This window comes from Nelumbo nucifera, chromosome 1 (assembly GCF_055504915.1).
Source record: "Nelumbo nucifera cultivar China Antique chromosome 1, China Antique-T2T, whole genome shotgun sequence".
In the NCBI taxonomy this organism is placed as follows: Eukaryota; Viridiplantae; Streptophyta; class Magnoliopsida; order Proteales; family Nelumbonaceae; genus Nelumbo; species Nelumbo nucifera.
Window position 1 is genome coordinate 59,449,671 of NC_142649.1, and position 26,555 is coordinate 59,476,225.

Sequence of the window (26,555 nt, forward strand, 5' to 3'; positions counted from 1 at the left end):
CCCTGGGTCCTTGATCTTTGGGGGCAATATGAAAATAAAAACAGCTTGGTTGAATTAAATAAAAATCAATCCATGGTCGTGGTTAGGCTTTCCATAGCCCCAGCTATAAATAAACTAGTTCATGATAAAGAAGATTAACCAAACAAGGTATAAGAAAGAACTCATGATGTCGCCCTTGAAGTTGAGATCGATGAGCTTGTCTTCTCCTTGCCACCGCCTTCTTCTCCTCCTAGGTTACTGACTACTTCCTTGAAAGCTGAAGCTCTCTTGGAGGACTTTTGATTGCTCCCCAGATTGTCTTCTCCTTTCCAAAGGACTTTTGAGTGGGTGATCATAGTGACAGGATCAGCCCCTTTGTCAGACAAAGGTAATGATTGGGGATGCACTCTCACTGATGGAAACCAAGACTGCCGGTAGCCGATTTCAATCGTTGAGATTTGTTTTGCAAAGTACATTTTATATGAGATATAAAAGTATATATATTATGGTTTCTAAAAGGTTTGCAAAAAGGTTTTAATTCCCGGGATCCATATAAGTAGAGAGTGCAATACTGTTCCTTGCAGCCGAGGGAGAGGTCCTCTCTTGTCGGGCAGTGTATGATCATTATGGGCTGAGAGGTTAAGTGTAAGACCATTGAAGATAATACCTGATAGGCTAATGTTGCATCTGTCGACAGTCCCTGGATGTTACAAGGTGGCTTGGCCCCGGGACCACTTAGGGTAAGTGTTGGGCCCATAGAGCCCATTTGATGGATTTCAGGGGGTGCACTGTCCATAACAGTGTATTCGGCCAGGCCTTGTAACAAAAGTTGGGCCAAACCCATGTGGCTGATGTGTAGATCAATGCTTGGGTCCCACACCATACAAGGAAGCCCAACTGGGCAGCAGTTAGGAAGGTTAAGTGAGCACATAAGCTTAATGGACCTAAAGCCCATTTCGAACTGAGCTATTTAATTAGTTAAATATGGGGGCGAATTCTGAGATGGATTAGCAGATAGGATAGGGTCTTGACCCTATCCACTCAGAGAGTCCAGATCTAAATGTGATTCAGATCTAGAAACCTCCTAATGAGATTAGGAGAAAACTAATCTAATCTGCAGATAAGATAGGGGTTAATCCTTACCACCTAAATAGATGTTTTGATCCAAATAAGATTTGGATCAGCAACTCCTAATTGGATGAGGAGCTGATCCTTTGGGGTTACAATTAAGGAGGGGGAGGCAGCTAAAATAATAGAGATTATTCACATTCTCTTGAGTGCTGAAAAAGACAGAAGAAAGAATTAAGCAACCCTACAGAATTCTTTCTTGCCGCCTCCTTGTTCTTGCCGCCCTGTTTGCCAGTTCGATCTCCAGTTGTGGGAGAAGTCAAGATTTGATCTTGACATCAGTTCTTTGAGAAAGAATTGATAGGAAGTTGTGCTCACGTGCCATCCTGCTGTTTCTTGCGAAGGACAGAATTCTTGGAGAAGAATACTACTAATTCTGCTCCATCCTGCACTGCGCCATCTTCAGTGGGAGCAGTTTTTGGATCCTTCCTTGGACGTGAACACCTTCGTTGGGAGATATTACTTCTCCGTATCAGGTATAATATTCTCCTATTACTTTTGGTTCTGATCTGGTTCAGTTTATGGTTCAAGATTGATCCTTGAAAATATGATTTTCTAAATAGGGAATGCGATTCCCAGTTGATTGGAAGAGAAAAATTTTTGAAATTCGCCCCTTTATTCCGCAAGATTTGGGCATCCATACGATGGATCTCTCATCCCATCAGGATGTTGCTAGGGTTTCGCCATGTGTCTTTATGGGATCTCCCGAAGATTATCTTTCCTTTCTCCTAGAGATCCTCATAACCCACGTGTATTACTGCCTTTCGTGTCTCACTTATCTGATGTGGTCTTAATGATGTCATCGCCTAATGAGTAAATCTTTTAATGATCCTACGTGGTTCCTGGTCACACCGGTGATCAAAAAAAGCCTCATGTGCAACAAATATCTAGTCCTGGTTTCGATGAACCGTGGCCCCATAACGGTCCAGAGTTTGTCATCAGACCCAGTGTGCATGGTCTCTTTCCCTAGTTTGATTTGTATTTGCTATGCATTTATGTTGGGAGTGGGTTCATTGCAGATTTATTGCGAGGCAAGACTGATTATGGATTAATCGCAAGCATCCTTGTGGTACAAATTCAGTATCTATTGTGCTCTAAGGGATTAGGTGAGCACTATGTACCTACATTAGCCCCCCTACTTATCGGTAAGTGGGAGCTTATCGATAAGCATTTTGCTTTCTCATTTGCTTTTATGTCCTATGGTGGATTTGTTTGTGTGATTTGGGTCGGGGGATTTGTTCTTATTTCACGGTTTTGTCAGCCCTCCTTGCTTATTAATGTTTTGTGTGTTCATAATCTTGGACATATATCAGGTATCTAATCATCAAAGGGGTTTCCTACATTCCATGCTTTAGCCCCCCCCCATCTTTCGATGATTTATTTTCTATCAATGGTTGATGCCATGCTTCGCGTGCGTGCTTCAAGACCCTTGACCATTGATAGGAAAGGAATTATCAAAGGACGATAGGAAACTTGTTTTTAACAACAAGATATCCCTTTTTGCCGATGAGCAAACTTGAGTAGAGTTTACGAATTTCAGCCCCCCTGGCCATTGGCAAAAAGGTGTTAGTTAGGGGCACTTGGGCATTTTTGCACTATACCCATGTAAGTGCCAAGCCCCCTTGACCACTAACGATGGAAAAGGGAGTTGGAAAGAGATGGTTTTACTGTTGTTTTAGCAGGGCGAAGCCCCCCTGTTTGGTGGTGCAGGAATTCTCGCTCGATGCGTGGTGTTAATTGATGGTGAGTGATTCGATGTCACATCCGATTCTGCTATTGATGGAGATCAGGGAAGCTAGTGGATGATGGCGCATGGCGGTTATGATTAGTAATCTCTCAAATGTCTTTCCATAATAAATGTGGGTCTCTTACTCTTCGGTAGTAGGACATCCAACCGATATGTGCCCAACTCTTCAAGAGGAGGCCATTGAGCAGGTGAATGCGGCAGGTGGTTTTCCTGGACAACCGCAAAGGAAGTATGATCCCTATTCAAGCACGTATAACCCAGGATGGAGGGATCACCCCAATCTTAGCTATGGGAATCCACAAATAAATCAACCCACGACTCAAAACCACCCAAGTTTCCAGCAATATCAGCAGCCATACCCCCCTAGACAACAATCGGGCTGAACTTCTAATTCTGGTATGTCTTTAGAATATATTGTTAAGTCTCTTGCCACTAATACTTTGCAATTTCAACAAGAGATGAAACAATTTCAACAAGAGGTGAGGGCCAGTATTCAATGTTTGGACAATCAGATGAGCCAGATGGCAACCGCAATTAGTCGGCTAGAGGTGCAAAGTTTGGGGAAATTACCCTCTCAAACGGTAGTAAATCCAAGAAAAAATGCAAGTGCAATCGTTTTGAGAAGTGGTAAAGAGGTTGAGATTCCAGTAAAGGCACCCCCTACATCGTCGAAGCAAGAAAAGAAGAAAAACGTCGTTACAGACAGGAACGTTCCCAATGACGATGGCGTACCTAAGCGTAAGTTTCCACCTCTTTTTGATTATAAACCAGTACCTCCTTTTCCTCAGGCTTTAGTAGAATCTAGAAAAGATGAGAAAAATAAAGATTTATATGAGACTTCTCGTAGATACGAGGTAAATATTCCACTTTTAGATGCTATTAAACAAATACCTCGTTATGCTAAATTCCTGAAAGAACTGTGTACAATTAAGAGGAAACTGAAACTTGAAGGATGTGAGAAGGTGAGAGTAGGGGAGAATGTTTCTGTAGTTATTCAAAGAAAACTCCCTACGAAGTGTAAAGATCCAGGTATGTTTACTATCCCTTGTACGATAGGTAACACTAGAATTGAGAAGGCCATGTTAGATTTAGGAGCTTCTATCAATGTCATGCCATATTCTATATATGCTTCTTTGAAACTTGGACCTTTGAATAAAACTGGTGTTGTGATTCAATTGGCTAATAGATATAATGCCTATCCTAAGGGTGTAGCTGAGGATGTTCTTGTGCAAGTTAATGATTTGGCCTTCCCTACTGATTTCTACGTGCTTGATATGGATAATGGTGATCCAAATACTCCTATTTTGTTAGGAAGACCATTCTTTAAGACATCCAAGACTAAGATAGATGTTCATAGTGGCACACTCACCATGGAATTTGATGGTGAAATTGTTAAGTTTAATATTTATGATGCCATGAAATATCCTAGTGATGATAATCCTATTTATTCTATTGATGTGATTGATTCTCTAGCACAAGAAGTTTTTGAACTTGATGGGAAAGATGGATGGATTGGAAATTTCCATTAACAAGCATCTTGAGAAGGAGGAGTTAATCTTGAGTACTGATTTGTAGGAAACTGTTGCAGCGTTGAATGATTTTCTGAAGTTATAATAGTCAGGTAACGTTCCCTATATTACGTTACCAATTTCTAACAGGAGACCTTTATCCTCTGTTTTGCAGGCCCCTATTCCAAATTTGAAGCCTCTCCCTAGTCACCTCAAGTACGTGTTCCTTGGAGACGGAAGGAAGTTACATGCATGCACCACATCTTACTTGAAGAGGGAGCAAAGCCTTCCCATCAACCACAAAGAAGGTTAAACACACCCATGATGGATGTAGTGAAGAAGGAGATCCTCAAACTTCTTGAACTTAGAGTGATTTATCCTATTTCAGATAGCAATTGGGTTAGCCCAATTCAAGTGGTTCCTAAAAAGACTGGAAAAACTGTTGTGAAAAATCATAATGATGAGTTAGTTCCTACCCGTGTTCAGAATGGGTGGCGGGTTTGTATAGATTACAGAAAATTAAATGTTGTAACCCGCAAGGACCATTTCCCTTTACCTTTTATTGATCAAATTCTTAAAAGGTTAGCTGGTCATTCTTACTATTATTTTCTTGATGGCTATTCAGGTTATTTTCATATTGCAATTGCTCTGTTGGATCAAGAAAAGATGACTTTTACATGCCCATTCGGGACTTTTGCATATCGTCGCATGCCCTTTGGCCTCTGCAATGCCCGAGCCACTTTCCAAAGGTGTATGATTAGCATATTTTCAGATTACATTGAGAATATCATAGAAGTCTTTATGGATGATTTCATAGTTTATGGAGACTCCTTTGATAATTGTTTGCATAACCTTATACTAATCCTTCAAAGATTCATAGAAACTAACCTTGTGTTAAATTCTGAAAAATGTCACTTTATGGTTAAACAAGGTATAGTCTTGGGTCATGTTGTTTCATCTAGGGGACTTGAGGTAGATAAAGCTAAAGTTGATATTATTCAATCTTTACCTTATCCCACTAGTGTGCGGGAAGTTCGTTCTTTTCTTGGACTTGCAGGTTTTTACCGAAGATTCATCAAGAACTTCTCCAAAATAGCATTACCCCTATGCAAGTTGCTAGAAAAGGATGTGGCTTTTGAGTTTGATGAGGCATGTCAAAAGGTATTTGATAAGCTGAAGGAACTATTGACCTCTACCCCAGTTATCCAACCTCCTAACTGGAACATTCCTTTCGAAATAATGTGTGACGCAAGTGATTATGTAGTAGGCACTATTTTGGGCCAAAGAATTGGAAAAGCATCTCATGCTATTTATTATGCTTCGAGGACTTTGAATGATGCCCAGAGAAATTACTCCACTACTGAAAAAGTACTTTTAACTGTTGTTTTTGCTTTAGAAACATTTTGATCTTATTTGCTTGGTACTAAAGTCATTGTTTACTCTGATCATTCAGCTCTTCATTATCTGATGATGAAGAAAGAGGCAAAACCAAGATTAATAAGAAGGATACTTCTCTTGAGTGAATTTGATTTGGAGATCAAGACAAAAGAGGGGCAGAAAATCGTGTCACAGATCATTTGAATCGTTTGGTTCATATGGAGGATGAACTTCCACTATAGGAAACGTTCCTTGACGAGCAATTGTTCTCCGCAAGTGTGACATTACCCTGGTATAAGAATATTGTAAATTATTTGGTTACTAATATGTTACCGCCTGGGTTGTCTAAGGCTCAAAGAGATAAGATCAAGAGTGATGCCAAATACTATGTGTGGGATGATCCATACTTATGGAAGCATTGTGCAGATCAAGTGATAAGAAGGTGCATTCCTGAAAATGAAATTATTTCTATTCTAACCTTTTGTCATTCTTATGCTTTGTGGATGTCACTTTGGAGCCAAGAGGACAGCGAGAAAAGTGCTAGAATGTGGTTTCTATTGGCCATGTTTATTCCGAGATTCATATTCTTTTTATAAGTCATGCGATCATTGTCAAAAGATAGGTAATATATCCAAAAGGAATGAGATGCCACAAACCCCCATAATATTTTGCAAAATTTTTTATGTTTGGGACATCGATTTCATGGGACCTTTCCATTTCGGTTATGTTTATATTTTGCTTGATGTTGATTAGGTCTTGAAAAGGGTGGAAGCTAATGTTATACAATGTATGATCGATTTCATGCGATCATTGTCAAAAGACAGGTAATATATCCAAAAGGACTGAGATGCTACAAACCCCCAAAATATTTTGCAAAATTTTTTATGTTTGGGGCATCGATTTCATGGGACCTTTCCCCGTATATTTCGGTTATGTTTATATTTTGCTTGTTGTTGATTAGGTCTCGAAATGGGTGGAAGCTAATGTTATACAGTGTATGCCCTTAGCTCCAATCAGAATGATGTACATTATGACATTTATTGTAAATGAATAAAGTACATATTTGATTCATGTTATTATGGTGTGTTTCTGTGTAGTACCCTTAAACTAGACACACATGAGACTCGTGTTAGTTTAGAATCTTCACAGCCGTTTGATAGATCTGGGGAGATTTATCCTGTCAAGGGTGACACTGATGTGCCGCCAAGTTGATTGGGGTAGCTTGTCTCAGCTGCCAGGGTGAGACCTGAGGTACATGCAGTGTGGGTTTTCTTGAAACCCTGAACCGGAAATTTTATATATATGATATATACATACATATACGGTTTCAAAATGTTTGAAAATGGTTTTAATTCCCGGGATCCATGTGAGTAGAGAGTGCAGCACTGTTCCTTGTAGCCGAGGGAGAGGTCCTCTCTTGTCGGGTAGTGTTTGATAATTATGGGCTGAGAGGTTAAGTGTAAGGCCATTTACGGTTATATCTGATGGGCTAATCTTGCATCTGCCCACTGTCCCTAGGTTTTTATAGGATGGATTGGCCCAAGGACTACTTAGTGTAAGTGTTGGGTCCATAGAGTCCATGTGATGGCCTCAAGGGGTTCACTGGGCTTTCCAGTGAATTCAGCTAGGCCTTGTAACAGAGGTTGGGCTGAACCCATGTGGCTGATGTGTAGATCAATGCTTGGGTCCCACGCTATACAAAGAAACCCAACTGGGCAGCAGTTTGAAAACTTATTGAGCACTGATTACTTATTGGGTCTAAAGCCAATTTCGAACTGGGATGATATGATCACCCATTTAAGGGGGTGGATCTGAGATTAGGGTTAGCTAAAAGGATTAGGGTTTTAACCCTATCCGCTCTTGGAAACCAAATTCAAATATGATTTCAATCTGGTAACCTCCTGATGAGATCAGGAGTAGGCTAACCCAATCTGCAGATAAGATTGAGATTATCCCCTATCCAAATACAGATTTGGATTGGGATAACTCCTAATAGGATTAGAAGGTTTCTTAATCACTAAGAAAGGAGAAAACCCTAAAAAAAAGAATTACAAGAATTCGAACCAGGGTTAGAAGCAGTAACTACTTCTGAAATCTGAGATAGGATCTCACCTTCCCTACAGTGAAATTAGCATTCACACCACTTTCAGCTCTAGGGTTCTCCTCCAGCCGCCGCCACCTTACTGCATAGTTCGAATCTCTCTGAAGGGACGATCAAGAAATCGGTTCTTGATATCAGTCTTTATTGAAAGACTGATTTGGTTCAGTGCTCTAAGCCTCCAATGGATTCTTGTGAAGAGTTTGGTTCGTAGGACCAACACTGTTGTTCTGCTCCACCGTCGCTGTGTCATCATCAGTGGGAGCGGATCTTGGAAATTTCTTTGGGTGTAAACACTGATGTTGGGAGATCTTGATTCTCTGTATCAAGTATAACCCTTCCCTTTGTTCTTGGTTCAAATCTGATTTGGTTTGGTTCGAGTGGATCCTTGAATATTGTATTCTAAATTTAGGGAATATGATTCCCAGTCGGAAGAAATGTAGGAAATTTTTGAAATTCGCCCACCCCTTCTACAACCTTTTTGGCGTTCATACGATGGATCCTACCATTCTTTCAGTGGTATCAGAGCCATAGGTTCAAATCTTGAACCAAGAAATCAGATTTGAACTTGCGCAAATCAGTAGAAACTGTTCTATCCGGGTTTTGCACAGATTGCAATTTTATTTCAAGAAATTGTTTCTTGTTGTGGGCGATTGATCTGAAATTATTTTTCGCTAAATCTGAAATTATTTTTGAATTGTTCTTAATTTATTTCTGATTTAATGGATTGTTCGTACATGGAGATCGAAGTGCAGAACTAGCGTACATTGTCTGCGCATTCTCTTTTTTTGTTTTTGCAGTTTCTATTCATTCTGGTCTGTAAAATAATTTTTTTTTATTTTTCTAGACAGAATTTGTAATTAATTAATAGGAATAGGATTTCTGTTTTTTATTTTTCTTGATTGAAGAAGGCGGCGGCACTGGAGATTTGCAGATTGAGATATCACATTCTGCGTTTTGTAGTTCATGAAACTGCAACCCTGATTACTAACCTCTATTTTGTAGGTTGTACGAATAGTCCAGATCTGTTTTGATTGTCTAAATTCATAAATTTAATTTTAGATCTTTCTTGAATTGATTCTTGAATTAAAAATTGGTTCTTGGACCGTTTCGGACCAGATTGGACCAAAGCTATTTGGACCGAATCTAGGGTTCGAAGAGGGCTGTTTTCAATCCTGTTATTTCCAACTTTTAGGTCTGAAACCAATCTTTAATTGGAAGAAACAGTTCGGCCCAACCTGTAGAGCCCAGTTTTAAGGGGTTAAAACTGCTAAAGCCTAGTTTTCCATATAAGCTATATGGGCTGAACTACTAACTACGGGTCAACCCATATACCTAGATAATGTTAATTGTTAATGTTATGGATTTTAAATGGGCTGATTAATGGGATTTACAGTATATAATTGATTGGATCAATTCTTCCATTACATGCGATGTGTGGATGTATGATGTGCTGCGACCATGGGCCATAAGCACTTGGCCCGTGATGATTCGTTAGTGGCTCTTACGCACACCATGGCTGAATGCACATCATTGCCATGGTGTCCCATACGGTCATTTGATGGCCCCTTCCTTTCATGGTGGGCCCCACAACCCTGAAAAGGGACGCGTGCGGAAACCCTAGCCGAATTGGGCCACCATAAATCTAACTTTATGAAAGTCAGTGGGAGTCATTCTAATTTGACCTAAATTATCTAGGGCGTAATTTTGTTCCCTCCAGCAAATATGAGTGCATGTGATAGGGAGATTCATGTAATGAACTCTCTAAAAGCCTTCCGTCATTAGCACGATGACGGGTCCTTCAGTAATGAGGAAACGCACCATTAAATTGGGCTATCCATTTGTTGTTGGGTCAGTCAGAGTGCTTCATAAGATGATAGGGGTGTCATAGACCGATGTGGGAGGGGCTTCACCAGAAAATGGGAGCTCTCTCACAGTACCTTGGCATAACCTGAATATGATGGGTGATCACTCACTAGACAAAAAGGTTTACCTAAAAACGGCTCTGAACCTTGTCTGATAGAGACCAAAGGGAAACTCATACGATGAGTGGATGTGATTCTTCCTAGAAAGGTGGTGGGGTTATGCAACTGAAACAGTTGGCTCCATGCACCCTATGTGATTTCCCACATTTCCAAAGACATTTCGCTGTCTCGGTCACTGAGATCGGAGAGAAATCTCAGAGATGAACAAATGGAAATGGAACATAGATTAAAAGCCATATCTATATAGGTAACATGAATCAAACTAAGGTTGTGGACTAATGTTTTGTTGTTTTATCAAAAAATGGAAAATGGACAATTTGCTAAGTTGCTTGATGATAACAAGGTTAAGGGCCCAAACTATGCTGACTGGTACAGAAACCTTATGCTGGTCTTAACTTCCGAGAAGTTGGATAAGGTAGTTAAAAATCCTGCCCCGGAGCGTCTGGGTGACAAGGCTTCTGAGGCCCGAAGGAGGAAATTCCAAGAGTGGGAGGATAAAAACTCCCTAGCCCGCTGCTATGTCATTGCCTCCCTAGACAATCCAATACAAAGGCAATTCGATCAGATCAAACTAGCCAAAACATATTGGATAGTTTAAAGATGATGTATGAAGAGCAAAATCGTTCTACTCGGTCGAAGATCTTGAAACAGCTCATGACCGCGCAGATGTCCAAGGGGCAACAGGTTCACGACCATTGTCTTCGGATGATGGGATACATCAATGAGCTTGAAGCCCTTGGATCCGGGCTAGATCTTAGCATGCAAGTGGATGCCATCCTTAATTCTCTGACTCCTTCCTTTAATCCGTTAATAATGAACTACAATATGAACAAGCTGAATGTCAGCATCCAAGAACTCAGCAATATGTTGCAGAGGGCCGAGGATTTGATTAAGAAGGATGAGCCTGTGGCTATGCTTGTTGAAGCTAGAAAATCGGGCAAGAAAAATAGGAAGGCAAAGAATCCCCAGAAGAAAACTGCCAAACCCAAGCCGAAGAAAAACAAGGCATCCGATGCCTGTCACTTCTGCAAGCAAACCGGCCACTGGAAGAGGAACTGTCCTGCCTACCTGGAATCTAAGAAAGGTAATTTCGAAACTTATGTCATATAGTATAATTTGTTAGTCACTTCTATGTCCTGGTGTGTTGACTCCGGGGCTTCAACTCATGCGTGTAATTCACTACAGGGGTTCAAAGTTAGCAGAAGATTGAGTGAAGGGGAAGTAACGCTTTTCTTAGGAACGACTGCAAGTGTTGTAGCTGCGGCAACAAGAACCGTAGAATTAGTTTTTAGAGAAGGAATTCTTGTACTTAAAGATTGTCTTTATGTATACAACATAAGAAGAAATTTGATTTTTGTTTCTAAACTGTGTGTTGATGGATATACTGTTTATTTTAGTAATATGATTACTGTTAAACGAAACAATAAATTCATCGCATGTGGGGAACTGGAGAACGGTCTCTATGTTCTACATCCTTCTCTTGAAACTAACTTAACCGAAACTACATCGGTCGAAAACCCCAAGAAAAGAACTCGTTATACAGTTAGTCCCACGTGCCTATGGCATTACCGACTTGGCCATATCGGTATTGACCGAATCACAAGGCTGGTAAAGGACGGTCCTTTGGAATTTCTAACAGTAGAAGATCTTCCCACTTGTGAGCCTTGCCTCCGAGGCAAGATGACAAAACGGCCATTTAACGGTGAGCCTGAAAGATGTACAGGCACACTTGACCTTATACATACTGATGTATGTGGTCCCCTGAGTGTTAGGACTCGTAACCAACACGTGTACTTCATTACATTTACCGATGATTATTCTCAGTACAGTTACGTGTACCAAATGAGACATAAGTCCGAATCCTTTGAAAGGTTCAAAGTGTTCAGACAAGAAGTTGAGAAACAGTTATGGAGAGAAATTAAGGCCCTTCGATCAGATCGAGGTGGCGAGCATCTCTCTGACAACTTCAGGGACTACTTGTTAGACATGGTCCGAGCATCTCTCTCCTCCTGCTACACCACAACTTAATGGTGTTTCAGAGAGGAGGAATAGGACCTTGTTAGACATGGTCCGGTCACTTCTCATACGCTCGGAATTGCCACATCATTTTAGGGATATGCATTAGAGACTACTATCTACGTGCTGAATCCGATTCCAACCAAATCGGTTCCGAAAACTCCATATGAACTTTGGACTAGAAAGAAGCCATGTGTCAAACACTTGAAGATTTGGGGTTGTCCTGTGCACGTTAAAAGAACGAGTGCGAACAAGTTGGAATCCAAGACCAACTAGTGCCTATTTGTAGGCTGCCCAAAGGATTTGGTGGATTATCTTTTCTATGACCCACGTGAGCAAAAAGTGTTCTACAGTCGAAATGCCCAGTTTTTAGAGACCGATTACATCCTGGACACCCATCGCCAGGAAATAGTTCTTGATGAGGAGAGCTCAGGAGCAGTGGGAGATGTCCCACAAGTTCCAGGTAGTGACCAACCTAGAAGATCCACCCGGGTATCCAGGCCACCAGTCCGTTATGGTTATGACCAGGATAGTTACCTGGTGGAAGCCTCGACTAGTGAGGAGGATCCCGGGACTTATGCGGAAGCTATGTTAGACATAGATTCCCAGAAGTGGATGGAGACCATGGGAGCTGAGATGGACTTGATGGAGGCCAATGGAGTCTAGACTCCAGTAGATCTGCTCTCTGGGGTAAAAGCAATTGGTTGCAAATGGATCTATAAGAGGAAGAAGGGCCCCGATAGCAAGATTGAGACCTACAAAGCTCATTTGGTGGCGAAAAGGTATACTCAGAAAGAAGGTATCGACTATGAGGAAACCTTTTCGCCTGTGGTCATGCTTAAATCCATTAGGATCCTGCTAGCTATAGCAGCATACCATGACTATGAGATTTGGCAAATGGATGTCAAAACCGTGTTCTTGAATGGAGATCTTAGTGAAGATATCTACATGCAGCAGCCGCAAGGCTTCATTGCTGCTGGTTAGGAACACATGGTATGTAAACTTAATAGATCCATATATGGACTTAAGCAGGCTTCTAGAAGTTGGAACATCCATTTTGACTCTGCCGTCAAATCGTTTGACTTTGAGCAGAATCCGGATGAGCCATGTGTTTACAGAAAGTCTAGTGAGGATAAGGTTACCTTTTTGGTGTTGTATGTGGATGATATCCTACTCAATGGGAATGATATAGGAATGTTGACTTCGGTCAAAGTGTGGCTTTCGCAGCAATTCTCCATGAAAGATCTTGAAGAAGCCTCCTATACATTGGGTCTTCGACTCTATAGAGATAGATCGAAGCGGATAATTGGATTATCCCAGGCTGCTTACATTGACAAATTTGTCAAAAGGTACTCCAAGAAAGGAAATGTTCCTTTTAGGCACGGAGTCACTCTCTCCAAGAAAATGTCTCCCAAGACTTCTGAGGAGATTGAAGGCATGAAAGACGTTCCCTATGCCTTAGTTGTAGGGAGCATCATGTATGCCATGCTATGCACTCGCCCTGACATTGCTTAGGCGATGAGTGTCGTAAGCAGGTTCCAGGCCAACCCAGGGCAGGAGCATTGGACTACTGTGAAGAACATACTCAAATACCTTCGAAGGACAAAAGAGTTTTGTCTGGTATTTGATGGTAGTTCACTACAAATTCTGGGGTATACTGATGTCGATTTCCAGTTGGATCCAGGTGATAGAAAGTCTACATCTGGATATGTTTTCACGATAGGATTGTGTGCTGTTTGCTGGAAAAGTAGCAAACAGGGGTCCATAGCAGATTCCACGACCAAGGCCGAGTACATTGCCGTAAGTGAAGCTGCCAAAAGAGCCATGTGGATGAAGAAGTTCATTCATGAATTAGGAGTGGTTCCATCCAGCACATCACCCATCTCGTTGTTGTGTGACAACAATGGAGCAATCGCCCAGGCTAAGGAGCCTCGAGCCCACTATAAGTCAAAGCACATCGAGGGGAAGTACCATGTACTGTGGGAGATCGTTGGTAGAGGGGACGTCCTGATTCAGAAGGTAGCATCAGCGGATAATGTGGCAGACCCATTAATTAAGCCACTCACACAGAAGGTGTTTGAGAAACACGTGGAAAGTATGGGACTCCGACTTGTACCAGATTGGACCTAAGTGCAAGTGGGAGTTGTTAGACAGTTTTGTATGCCCTTAGCTCCAATCAGATTTGATGTACTTTTGACATTTAGTGTAAATAAATAATGTACATGTTTGATTCGTGTTGTGTGGTATGTTTCTGTGTAAGACCCTAAAACTAGACACTTAATGAGACTCGTGTTAGTTTTAAATGTTCACAGTCATTGGATAAGTCTAGGGAGATTTATCCTGCCAAGGCTGACACTGGTGTGCTACCAAATGTTGGGGTGGCTTGTCTCAGCCGCCAGGGTGAGACCCAAGGCACATGTAGTGTAGGATTACTTGAATCATTGAACCGGACCAAATTTCCAATATTGCCCTGGACCTTAGAGATTGATGGGCAAAACTGGAAAGTTACACCTGACCCCTAGACTCGATTATGGTATTACACTAGGTGTCGGATTGGGCTGTCTTTGATATGCCAATCAGTGAGATCCTTAGCAGGGATCAAAACCTAGGTATGTTGGGACAGTCTAAGAATTCATCTGAATGGGTGATCATAGTGACAGGATCAGCCTCTTTGTTGGACAAATGTAATGATCGGGGATGCACTCTCTTTGATGGAAACCAAACTGCCGGCAGTTGATTTCAATCGATGAAATTTTTTTTTGCAAATTTTATATATATGATATATATATATATACATATACGGTTTCAAAATGTTTGCAAATGGTTTTAATTCTCAGGATCCATGTGAGTAGAGAGTGCAGTATTGTTCCTTGCAGCCGAGGGAGAGGTCCTCTCTTGTTGGGCAGTGTTCGATCATTATAGATTGAGAGGTTAAGTGTAAGGCCATTAAGGGTTATACCTGATGGGCTAATCTTGCATCTGCCCACAGTCCCTGGTTTTTATAAGATGGCTTGGCCCAGGGACCACTTAGTGTAAGTGTTGGGCCCATAGAGTCCATGTGATGGGCTCAAGGGGTTCACTGGGCTTTCCAGTGAATTCGGCTAGGCCTTGTAACAAAGGCTGGACCGAACCCATGTGGCTGATGTGTAGATCAATGCTTGGGTCCCACGCCATACAAAGAAACCCAACTGGGCAGCAGTTTGAAAACTTATTGAGCACTGACTAGTTATTGGGCCTAAAGCCCATTTCGAACTGGAATGATATGATCACCCACTTAAGGGGGCGGATCTGAGATTAGGATTAGCTAAAAAGATTCGGGTTTTAACCCTATCCACTCTTGGAAACCAAATTCAAGTATGATTTGAATCTGGTAACCTCCTGATGAGATCAGGAGTAGGCTAACCCAATCTACAGATAAAATTGAGATTATCCCCTATCCAAATACAGATTTGGATTGGGATAACTCCTAATAGGATTAGGAGGTTTCTTAATCACTAAGAAAGGAGAAAAACCCTAAAAAAAATTACAAGAATTTGAACCAGGGTTAGAAGAAGTAACTACTTCTGCAATCTGAGATAGGATCTCACCTTCCCTACAGGGAAATTAGCATTCACGCCACTTTCAGCTCTAGGGTTCTCCTCCAGCCGCCGCCACCATACTGCATATGTCGAATCTCTCTGAAGGGACGATCAAGAAATCAGTTCTTAATATCAGTCATTATTGAAAGACTGATTTGGTTCGGAGCTCTAAGCCTCCAACGGATTCTTGTGAAGAGTTTGGTTCGTAGGACCAACATTGTTGGTTCTGTTCTACCGTCGTTGTGTCATCTTCAGTGGGAGCGGATCTTGGATATTTCTTTGGGCGTGAATACCGACATTGGGAGATCTTGATTCTCCGTATCAGGTATAACCCTTCCCTTTGTTCTTGGTTCAAATCTGATTTGGTTTGGTTCGAGTGGATCCTTGAATATTGTATTCTAAATTTAGGGAATATGATTCCCAGTTGGAAGAAATGTAGGAAATTTTTGAAATTCGCTCACCCCTTCAGCAACCTTTTTGGAGTCCATACGATGGATCCTACCATTCTTTCACTTAGAAGGGGTCAAAACCTGGGTATATTGGGACAGTCCGAGAATTCATCTGAGTGGGTGATCATAGTGATAGGATCAAACCCTTTGTCAGACAAAGTGAATGATCGGGGATGCACTCTCTCTGATGGAAAGCAAAACTGCCGGCAGTTGATTTCAATCGTTGAAATTTGTTTTGCAAAATATATTTATATAGAGATATACATATATATATAGAGAGAGAGATACATATATTATATATATTACATTTTCAAAATGTTTGCAAAAGGTTTTAATTCCCGGGATCCATGTGACTAGAGAGTGCAGCACTGTTCCTTGCAGCGAAGGGAGAGGTCCTCTCTTGTCGGGCAGTGTTTGATCATTATGGGATGAGAGGTTAAGTGTAAGACCATTGAGGGTAATACTTGATGGGTTAATCTTGCATCTGCCCACAGTCCTTGGGTTTTTATAAAGTGGCTTGACCCAGGAACCATTTAGTGTAAATGTTGGGCCCATTAAGAGCCCATGGTGATGGACTCAGAGGTTCACTCTCATCCACAATGAATTCGGCCAGGCCTTGTAACAAAGGATGGGCTGAACCCATGTGGCTAATGTGTAGATCAATGTTTGGGTCCCACGCCATACAAGGATACCCAACTGGGCAGCAGTTTGGAGGATAAGTGAGCACATGGACTTAATGGGTCTAAAACCCATTTCGAACCGGTTTAATATGATTAATTAAAGAGGGTCGGTTCTGGGATTTAGATCAGCAGATAGGATAGGGAGTAATCCCTATCCACTCAGAGAGTCCAGATCCAAATAAAGATTTGTATTAGGAAACTCCTAATGAGATTAGGAGGGCTGATCTTTATTTGCAGATAAGATAAGCGATTATCCTTATCTATTAAAGAGAGTCCATATCGAAATACATGAATTATATTAGGAAACTCCTAATAGGATTAGGAGAAGCTCTCTTTAAGGCTATAAATAGAGGAGGAGGGCAAACCCCAATTCACCTAATCAGATTACTGATACAAGAGAGAAGACAGCTGTAGTTGGACTGACACCATCTTCTGCTCTTGCCTTCTTCTATTGTTGTCGCCATTTCCAGTTCGATCTCCACCTGTAGGAGCGATCAAGAAAGGTTCTTGATATCAGTTTTTTGAGAAAAACTGATCTAAAGTCGTGCTCACTAGCCCTCCATCGGATTCTTGGTGAAGAATCAGGTTCTTGCTGAAGAACCACCCTGTTGATTCTGCTCCACCCTACGTTGTGTCATCTTCAGGGGGAGAAGTCTTTGGTGATCTCCTTGGGCGTGAACACCTTCATTGGGAGTTACTAATACTCTGTATTAGGTATTTCCCTCTTCTACCTTTTGGTTTCAGATCTAGTCTGGTTTAGGGTTCAAGATTGATCCTTGAAAATGCAGTTTTCTAAAATAGGGATTGTGATTCCCACATGGGAGAGAGAAATTTTTGAAATTTTGCCCAACCTACCTGCAGGGTTCGGCTATCCATATGATGGATCTCTCATCCCTTTAGTGGTATCAGATCCAGTTCAAATCTTGAACCGAAATTGATCAGATCTGAACCTATGCAAATGGGCAGAAGGCGTTCTACCCGATTTGCGCAGATAATTGATTTTCTGGGAAATCGGTTCCCAGATTAAGGGTTGTTGATCTGAAATTAAATTTTATAAATCTGAATTATATTTAGAATGGTTCTTTATATTTTTCTTGATTTATGGGTTGTTCGTACGGTGGAGATTGAAGTATTTATTGGCGCACGAAATCTGCGTTTTTGCAGTTCTTTAACTTTTGGTCTGTAATTAATTTTTTTTTTAATTTCTAGGCTGAATGTATAGGAATTCGATCTGATGTAATACTAATAGAAAATTAGGGTTTTTCTATTTTATTTTATTCAAGATCGAAGTTGATTGCACAGAAGGAGGAGATTTCGCAGATTAAGAATTCGCTATCTGCGATTTGTAGTTTGTGAAACTGCAAACTGTGATCTAACATCTGTTTTGCAGGTAGCTGATGTGTGAACAACCCTAGTACTGATTTTTTATTGTCTTTAATCAGTAATTTAATTTCAGATCAATTCCTGAATTAATTCTTGGATTAAAAATCAAACCCTAGACCCATTCCAGCAAACTAGTTGGACCGAATCTGTGGTTCGATGAGGGCTGTACTCAGCCCTAATTTCCCACTCTTGGGTTAAGAGATTGATATTTAATTGCAAGACTTAATTCGGCCCACACCTGTAAAGCCCAGTTTTAACGTGTTAAAATTGATTAAGCCCATTACCTACATAAAAGCTATATGGGCCGAACTGCTCTTTGCTATTCAGCCCATATATTTAGATAATATTAATCAGTAATATTATGGATAAATATGGGCCTTAATAATGGGCTTTTCAGTATTAATTGATTGGATCAATTTTATCCCTGCATGTGATGTATGGATGTGTGATGTGCAACGTACATGGGCCATAAGTATTTGACCCATTCTGGTACGATAGTGGCTCTTGCGCACACCATGGCTGAATGCACATCATTGCCATGGTGTCCTTAAGATCATTGGATGATCCTTCCTTCATGGTGGGCCCCACACCTCCCCTAAAGAGGAACCATGCGGAACCCTAGCCGTTTGAGGCCCACCGAAATCTGACTTTATGAAAGTCGGTGGGAGTCACTTTGCTTTGACCTAAATTAAAATAGGGCGTAACTTTTGTTCCCTCCTGAAATATGGGTGAATGTGATAGGGAGATTCATATGATGAACTCTCTAAAGGCCTTCCATCATTATCATGAAGATGGGTCCTTCAGTAATGAGGAAACGCACCATAAAATTGGGCTATCCATTTGCTGCTGGACCTGTTGGAATGTTTCATAAGATGATAGGGGCGTCATAGACCGATGTGGGAGGGGTCTATCCTAAAATGGAAGACTCTCTCATGGTACCTTGGTGTTCACAAATGTGATGGGTGAGCACTCACTGGACAGAAAGGTTTAACCTAAAATGGCAAAGAACATTGTCTGATAGAGGCCAAAGGGAAAGCTCATACAATGAGTGGATATGATCCTTCACAGAAAGGTGGTGGGGTTATGCAGTTGAAACAGTTGGCTCCATGCATCCTATGTGAGTTTCCACATTTACAAAGACATAATTCATAGTCTCCATCACTGAGATAGGAGGGAAATCTCAGAGATGAACAAATGGGAATGGAACATAGATTAAAATTCATATCTATGTGGATAACATGAATCAAATTAGGTTGTGGACTAATGTTTGTTTTTTATCAGAAATAGCAAATGGACAATTCGCTAAGCTGTTGGACGACAACAAACTTAAGGGACCTAACTATGCAGACTGGTACCGAAATCTTATGCGGGTCCTAACGTTTGAAAAATTAGACAAAGTAGCTAAGAATCTTGCCCTAAAGCGTCCGGGTGATAGGGCTTCTGAGGCCCGAAGGAGGGACTACCAGGAATGGGAAGAGAAGAATTCCCTAGCCCGCTGCTATATCATTGCCTCCTTGGATAATTCGATATAGAGACAGTTCGATCAGATCGAATTATCCAAGGACATATTGGATAGTCTAAGAATGATGTATGAGGAGTAAAATCGTTCTACTCGTTAGAAGGTTCTGAAACAATTCATGACTGCGCAGATGTCCAAGAACCAACAGGTTCATGACCATTGTCTTCGGATGATGGGTTACATTAATGAACTTGAGCCTCTTGGATCCGGGCTTGACCATGTCATGAAGGTAGACGCCATCCTGAATTCTCTGCCTCCTTCCTTCAATCAGTTCATCATGAACTATAACATGAACAAGCTGAATGTCAGCATCCAGGAACTCAGCAATATGTTGTAGAGTGCCGAAGAACTGATTAAGAAGGATGAGCCCATAGCCATGCTTGTTGAATCTGGAAAATTGGGCAAGAAGAAGAGGAAGGCTAAGAGAATGCCCCAGAAGAAGGCTGCCAAGTCTAAGAGGCAGAAGAAGGACAAAGCATCAGATGCTTGTCACTTCTGCAAGCAGACCGGCCACTAGAAGAGGAACTGTCCTCAGTACCTGGAATCCAAGAAACAAGGTAATTCCGAGTCCTGTGTCATAGAAACCAATTTGTTGGTAACTTCTGCTTCTTGGTGTATTGACTCCAGGGCTTCGACTCATGTGTGTAACTCACTACAGGGGTTCAGGATAAGCAGAAGACTGAGTGACAGAGAAGTAACTCTTTACTTGGGGACTTCTGCAAGTATTGCAGCTACGGCCATAGGAACCGTAGAGTTTTTTTTTTGAGAATGATCTGTTGTATAAAAGATTGTCTTTATGTACAAAATTTAAGAAGAAATTTGATTTTTGTCTCAAAATTGTATGCAGATGGATATTCTAATACGATTACTGTTAAAAGAAATAACAAATTCATCGCATACGGAGAACTTGAGAATGGTCTCTATGTTCTTCATCCTTCTCTGGAAACTAACATAGCCAAAACTACGTCGGATGATATCCCCAAGAAAAGAATCCGTGATACAGTTAATCCCACGTACTTGTGGCATTACCGACTTGCCATATTAATATAGATCGTATCATAAGATTGGTAAAGGATGGTCCTTTGGATTTTCTAACTATAAAAGATCTTCTGACTTGTGAGCCTTGCCTCCAGGGTAAGATGATGAAACGGTCATTTAACGGTAAGCCTAAAAGATGTACAAGCATGCTTGACCTTATACATATTGATGTATGTGGTCCCATGAATGTTAGGACACGTAACCAGCACGTGTATTTTATAACATTTACCGATGATTACTCTCGGTATGGTTACATTTAACTAATGAGACACAAGTCTGAATCATTTGAAAAGTTCAAAGAGTTCAAACAAGAGGTCGAGAAACAGTTAGGGAGAGAAATTAAGTCACTTCAATCGGATCGAGGTAGAGAGTATCTCAATGATGAATTCAAGGACTACTTAAAGGTCAACGGGATAGTATCACAGTTAGCTCCTCCTGCTACACCACATCTAAACGGTGTTTCAGAGAGGAGGAATAGGACCTAATTAGATATGGTCCGGTCACTACTCATACACTCAAAGTTTCCCACATCCTTTTGGGGTTTCACATTGGAGACTGCGATATATGTGCTGAACCAGGTTCCAACCAAATCAGTTCCGAAGACTCCTTATGAGCTTTGGACCGAAAAGAAACCAAGTGTAAGACACTTGAAGACTTGGGGTTGTCCGACACATGTTAAAAGAACGAGTGTGGACAAATTGGAATCCAAGACTAGTCATTGCCTATTCGTAGGCTACCCTAAGGGCTCTGTGGGTTACCTATTTTATGATCCAGGAGAACAGAAGGAGTTCTGTAGTTGGAATGCCCATTTCTTGGAGGATGATTACATCCTGAACAATCATCGTCAAGAAGTTGTTCTTGATGAGGAGAGCTCAGGGTTAGTGGGAGGTGTCTCACAAGTTCTAGGTAATGACTAACCTAGAAGATCTACCCAGGTTTCCAGGCCACCAGTTCGTTTCGGCTATGACCAAGATAGTTACCTGGTGAAAGCTACGACCAGTGAGGAGGATCCCGTGACTTATGCCCATGCTTGTTGAAGTAAGCAAATCGGGCAAGAAGAGGAGGGCAAAGAGAAAGCCCCAGAAGAAGGCCACCAAACCCAAGAACCAGAGGAAAGACAAGGCATCAGATGCCTGACACTATTGCAAGCAGACCGGCCACTAGAAGAGGAACTGTCCTCAACACCTAGAATCCAAGAAAGGTAATCTCAAATCTTGTGTCATAGAAACCAATTTGTTGGTTTTTCTGCGTCATGGTGTATTGACCCTGGGGCTTCAACGCATGCGTGTTACTCACTGCAGGGGTTCAAGGTAAGCAGAAGGTTGAGTGAAGGAGAAGTAACACTTTACTTGGGGACTTCTGCAAGAGTTGCAGTTGTGGCCATTGGAACCGTAGAGTTAATTTTTAGAGAATGGACTATTGTACTTTAAGATTGTCTTTATGTATAGAATTTAAGAAGAAATTTGATTTCTGTCTCAAAACTATGTGCGGATGGTTATTCTGTATTCTTTAGTAATACGATTACTATTATAGAAACAACAGATTCATCGCATACAGGGAACTGGAGAATGGTCTCTATGTTCTACATCCTTCTCTAGAAACTAACATAGCTGAAACTACGTTGGCTGATATCGCCAAGAAAAGAAACCGTGATACAGTTAATCCCACGTGCCTGTGGCATTACCGACTTGGCCATATCGGTGTTGATCGTATCACAAGGCTGGTAAAGGATGGTCCTTTGGATTTTCTGACTGTAGAAGATCTTCCCACTTATGAGCCTTGCCTTCAGGGTAAGATGACAAAACGGCCATTTAACAGTAAGCCTGAAAGATGTACGGGCACGCTTGACCTTATACATAGTGATGTATGTGGTCCCCTGAGTGTTAGGACTCGTAACTAGTATGTGTATTTCATTACATTTACCGATGACTATTCTCGGTATGGTTACGTGTACCTAATGAGACATAAGTCCGAATCCTATGAAAAGTTCAAAGAGTTCAGACAAGAGGTCGAGAAACAGTTAGGGAGACAAATCAAGGCCCTTCGATCAAATCGAGGAGGTGAATATCTCTCTGACGAATTCAGGGACTACTTGAAGGTCAACGGGATAGTATCACAATTGGCTCCTCCTGCTACACCACAACTTAACGGTGTTCCAGAGAGGAGGAATAGGACCTTATTGGATATGGTTCGGTCACTTCTCGTACACTCAAAGTTACCCACGTCCTTTTGGGGTTATGCATTAGAAACTGCGATATACGTGCTGAATCAGGTTCCAACCAAATCGGTTATGAATACTCCATACGAACTTTGGACTGGAAAGAAACTGAGTGTCAGACACTTGAAGATTTGGGGAGTGCGGACAAGTTGGAATCCAAGACTAGCCGATGCCTATTCATAAGCTACCCAAAAGGCTCTGTGGGTTACCTATTCTATGACCCAAGTGAGCAGAAGGTGTTCTGCAGCCGAAATGCATAATTCTTGGAGAATGATTATATCCTAGACTCACACCGTCAAGAAATAGTTCTTGATGAGGAGAGCTCAGGGTCAGTGTGAGGTGTCCCATAGGTTCCAGGTATTGACCAACCTAGAAGATCTACCCGGGTGTCCAGGCCACCAGTCCGTTTTGGCTATGACCAGGATAGTTACCTGTGGAAGCCTTGACCAGTGAGGAGGATCCCACGACTTATGCGGAAGCTATGTTGGACATAGATTCCCTGAAGTGGGTAGATGCCATGAGAGCTGAGATGGATTCAATGGAGATCAATGGAGTCTAGACTCTAGTAGATCCGCCCCCCGGGGTAAAAGCAATTGGTTGCAAATGGATCTATAAGAGGAAGAAGGGCCCCGATGGTAAGGTTGAGACCAACAAAGCTCATCTTGTGGCGAAAGGGTACACTCAGAAAGAGGGCATCGATTATGAGGAAACCTTTTTGCCCGTGGCCATGCTTAAATCCATTCAGATCCTGCTAGCTGTAGTAGCATACCATGACTACGAGATTTGGCAAATGGATGTCAAAATTGCATTCCTGAATGGAGATCTTACTGAAGATATCTACATGCAGCAACCGCAAGATTTCATAGTTGTGGGTTAGGAACACATGGTATGTAAGTTAAATAGATCCATATATGGACTTAAGCAAGCTTCTAGGATTGGAACATCCGGTTTGACTTTACCGTCAAAAAGTTTGACTTTGAGCAAAACCTGGATGAGCATCACCCAAGTTCATTAACGAATTGGAAGTAGTTCCATCCTGCACATCACCCATCCCATTGTTGTGTGACAACAATGGAGCGATCGCTCAGGCTAAGGAGCCTCGAGCCCACTCGAAGTCCAAGTACATCGAGAGGAAGTACCATGTACTGCGGGAGATTGTTGGTAGACGGGACGTCTTGACTCAGAGTGTAGCATCAGCGGAGAATGTAGCAGGCCCATTGACTAAGCTACTTACACAGAAAGTGTTTGATAAAGTATGGGACTCTGGCTTATACCAGATTGGACCTAAGTGCAAGTGGGAGCTGTTAGACAGTTGTATGCCCTTAGCTCCAATCAGATTGATGTACTTATGACATTTATTGTAAATGAATAAAGTGCATATTTGATTCATGTTCTTGATGTACTCGTGTTAGTTTAGAATGTTCACAGCCAAAGGATAAGTCTGGGGAGATTTATCCTGCTAAGGCTGACACTGATGTGACGCCAAGTGTTGGGGTGGCCTGTCTCAACTACCAGGGTTTGAGCCGAAGCACATGCAGTGTAGGATTACTTAAAACCTTGAACCGGACCAGATTTCTAGTATTGCCTTGGACCTTGGAGATTAGTGGGCAAAACTACAAAGTTACACCTGACCCCTAGACTTGATTATGATATTGCACTAGATGTTGGATTGGGCTGTCTTTGATATGCCCATCAGTGAGATCCTTAGCGGGGGTCAAAACCTGGGTATGTTGGGATAGTCCGAGAATTCATCTGAGTAGGTGATACTTAGTGGGGATCCATGTGAATAAAGAGTGCAGCACTGTTCCTTGCAACCGAGGGAGAGGTCCTTTCTTGTCGGGCAGTGTATGATCATTATGGGCTGAGAGGTTAAGTGTAAGACCATTGAGGGTAATACCTGATGGGCTAATCTTGCATCTGCCCACAGTCCCTGGGTGTTACAAGGTGGCTTGGCCCAGGGACCACTTAGTGTAAGTGTTGGGCCCATAGAGTCCATGTGATGGGCATAAGGGGTTCACTGAACTTTCCAGGGAATTCGGCTAGGCCTTGTAACAAAGGATGGGCCGAAACCTTGTGACTGATGTGTAGATCAATGCTTGGGTCCCACGCCATACAAGGAAGCCCAACTAGGCAGCATTTTGGAAGTTTAAGTGAGCACATATACTTATTGGGCCTAAAGCCCATTTCGAACTAGGCTGATTTGATCAGTTAAATAAAGGGGCGAATCTGAGATTAGATTAGCAGATAGGATAGGGTCTTACCCAATCCACTCAGAGAGTCCAAATCTGAATACAAATTTAGATCTGGAAGCCTCCTGATAAGATTATGAGAGGGCTGATCTAATCTGCAGATAAGATAAGGGTCTATCCTTATCTCTTAAAGGGAATTCAGATCCAAATATGATTTGGATCAGCAACTCCTAATGGGATTAGGAGTTGATCCCTTTAAGGTTATAAAAGGAGAAGGGGGTGGCAGCTTTAGAAGATCATCACATTCAAAACAGAAAGAGAACATAACACCCAGTGAGACTGAGTTGTTTTCTCCTTGCCGCCTCCTTCCTGCCGCCACCATTACTACCAGTTCGATCTCCTCTTTCTAGCAGGAATGATCAAGATTGGATCTTGATATCAGCCTTTGGAGAAAGGCTGATCTGAAGTTGTGCTCACAACCCCAGCAAATTCTTGTGAAGGGTTCGGTTCTTTTGGAAGAACACTATTGATTCTGCTCCATCCTACACTGCGCCATATTCAGTGGGAGCAGTCTTTGGTTCTTACCTTGGGCGTGAACACCTCCATTGGGAGTTACTGCTTCTCCGTATCAAGTATATCCCTCTCCTGCTTCTGGTTTTAGATCTAGTTTGGTTTATGGTTCAAGATTGATCGTTGAAAATGCAGATTTTCTAAAACAGGGAATGTGATTCCCAGATGAGGGGAGAGGAAATTTTTGAAATTTTGCCCAACCTACCTGCAGGGTTCGGCCATCCATATGATGGATCTCTAATCCCTTCACAAGGCTTGTCTTGTGGCAAAAGGGTACACTCAGAAAGAGGGAATCGATTATGAGGAAACCTTTTTGTCGGTGGCCATGCTTAAATCCATTAGGATCCTGCTAGCTGTAGCAACATACCATGATTATGAGATTTGGCAAATAGATGTCAAAACTGCATTCCTGAATGGAGATCTTAGTGAAGATATCTACATGCAGCAACCGCAAGGTTTCATAGTTGCGGGTTAGGAAAACATGGTATGTAAATTAAATAGATCCATATATGGATTTAAGCAAGTTTCTAGGAGTTGGAACATCCGGTTTTACTCTACCATCAAAAAGTTTGACTTTGAGCAGAACCTAGATGAGCCTTGTGTTTATAGGAAATCCAGTGGTGATAAGATTATGTTTCTGGTTCTGTATGTAGATGACATTCTACTCATTGGGAATGATGTAGGAATATTGACTACGGCGAAAGGAAATGTTCCTTTTAGGCATGGAGTCACTCTCTCCAAGGGCATGTCTCCCAAGACTCCCGAGGAGATTGAGGGCATGAAGGACGTTCCCTATGCCTCAGCCATGGGGAGCATCATGTATGCCATGTTGTGCACTTGTCCTGGCATCGCTCAGGCAGTGAGTGTAGTAAGCAGATTCTAGGCCAACCCAGGGCAGGAGCATTGGATTGTTGTGAAAAACATACTAAAGTACCTTCGAAGGACAAAAGAGTTTTGTTTGGTATTCGATGGTAGTTCACTACAGATCCAGGGGTATACTGATACTGACTAGCAGTCAGATCTAGATGGTAGAATGTCTACATCTGTTTATATCTTCACGATAGGATCGTGTGTTGTTTGCTGAAAGTCAGCA

The 26,555-nt window shown here is 41.8% G+C and overlaps 1 protein-coding gene across 1 annotated transcript; it reads left to right on the forward strand.

Annotated features, from left to right (window-relative positions):
- The first annotated feature begins 3,312 nt into the window (after positions 1 to 3,312).
- Positions 3,313 to 4,383, forward strand: LOC104588705 (uncharacterized). The gene has a single exon (XM_088895077.1). The coding sequence runs from the start codon at positions 3,313 to 3,315 to the stop codon at positions 4,381 to 4,383; it is 1,071 nt and encodes a 356-aa protein (XP_088751203.1).
- Positions 4,384 to 26,555: the final 22,172 nt, after the last annotated feature.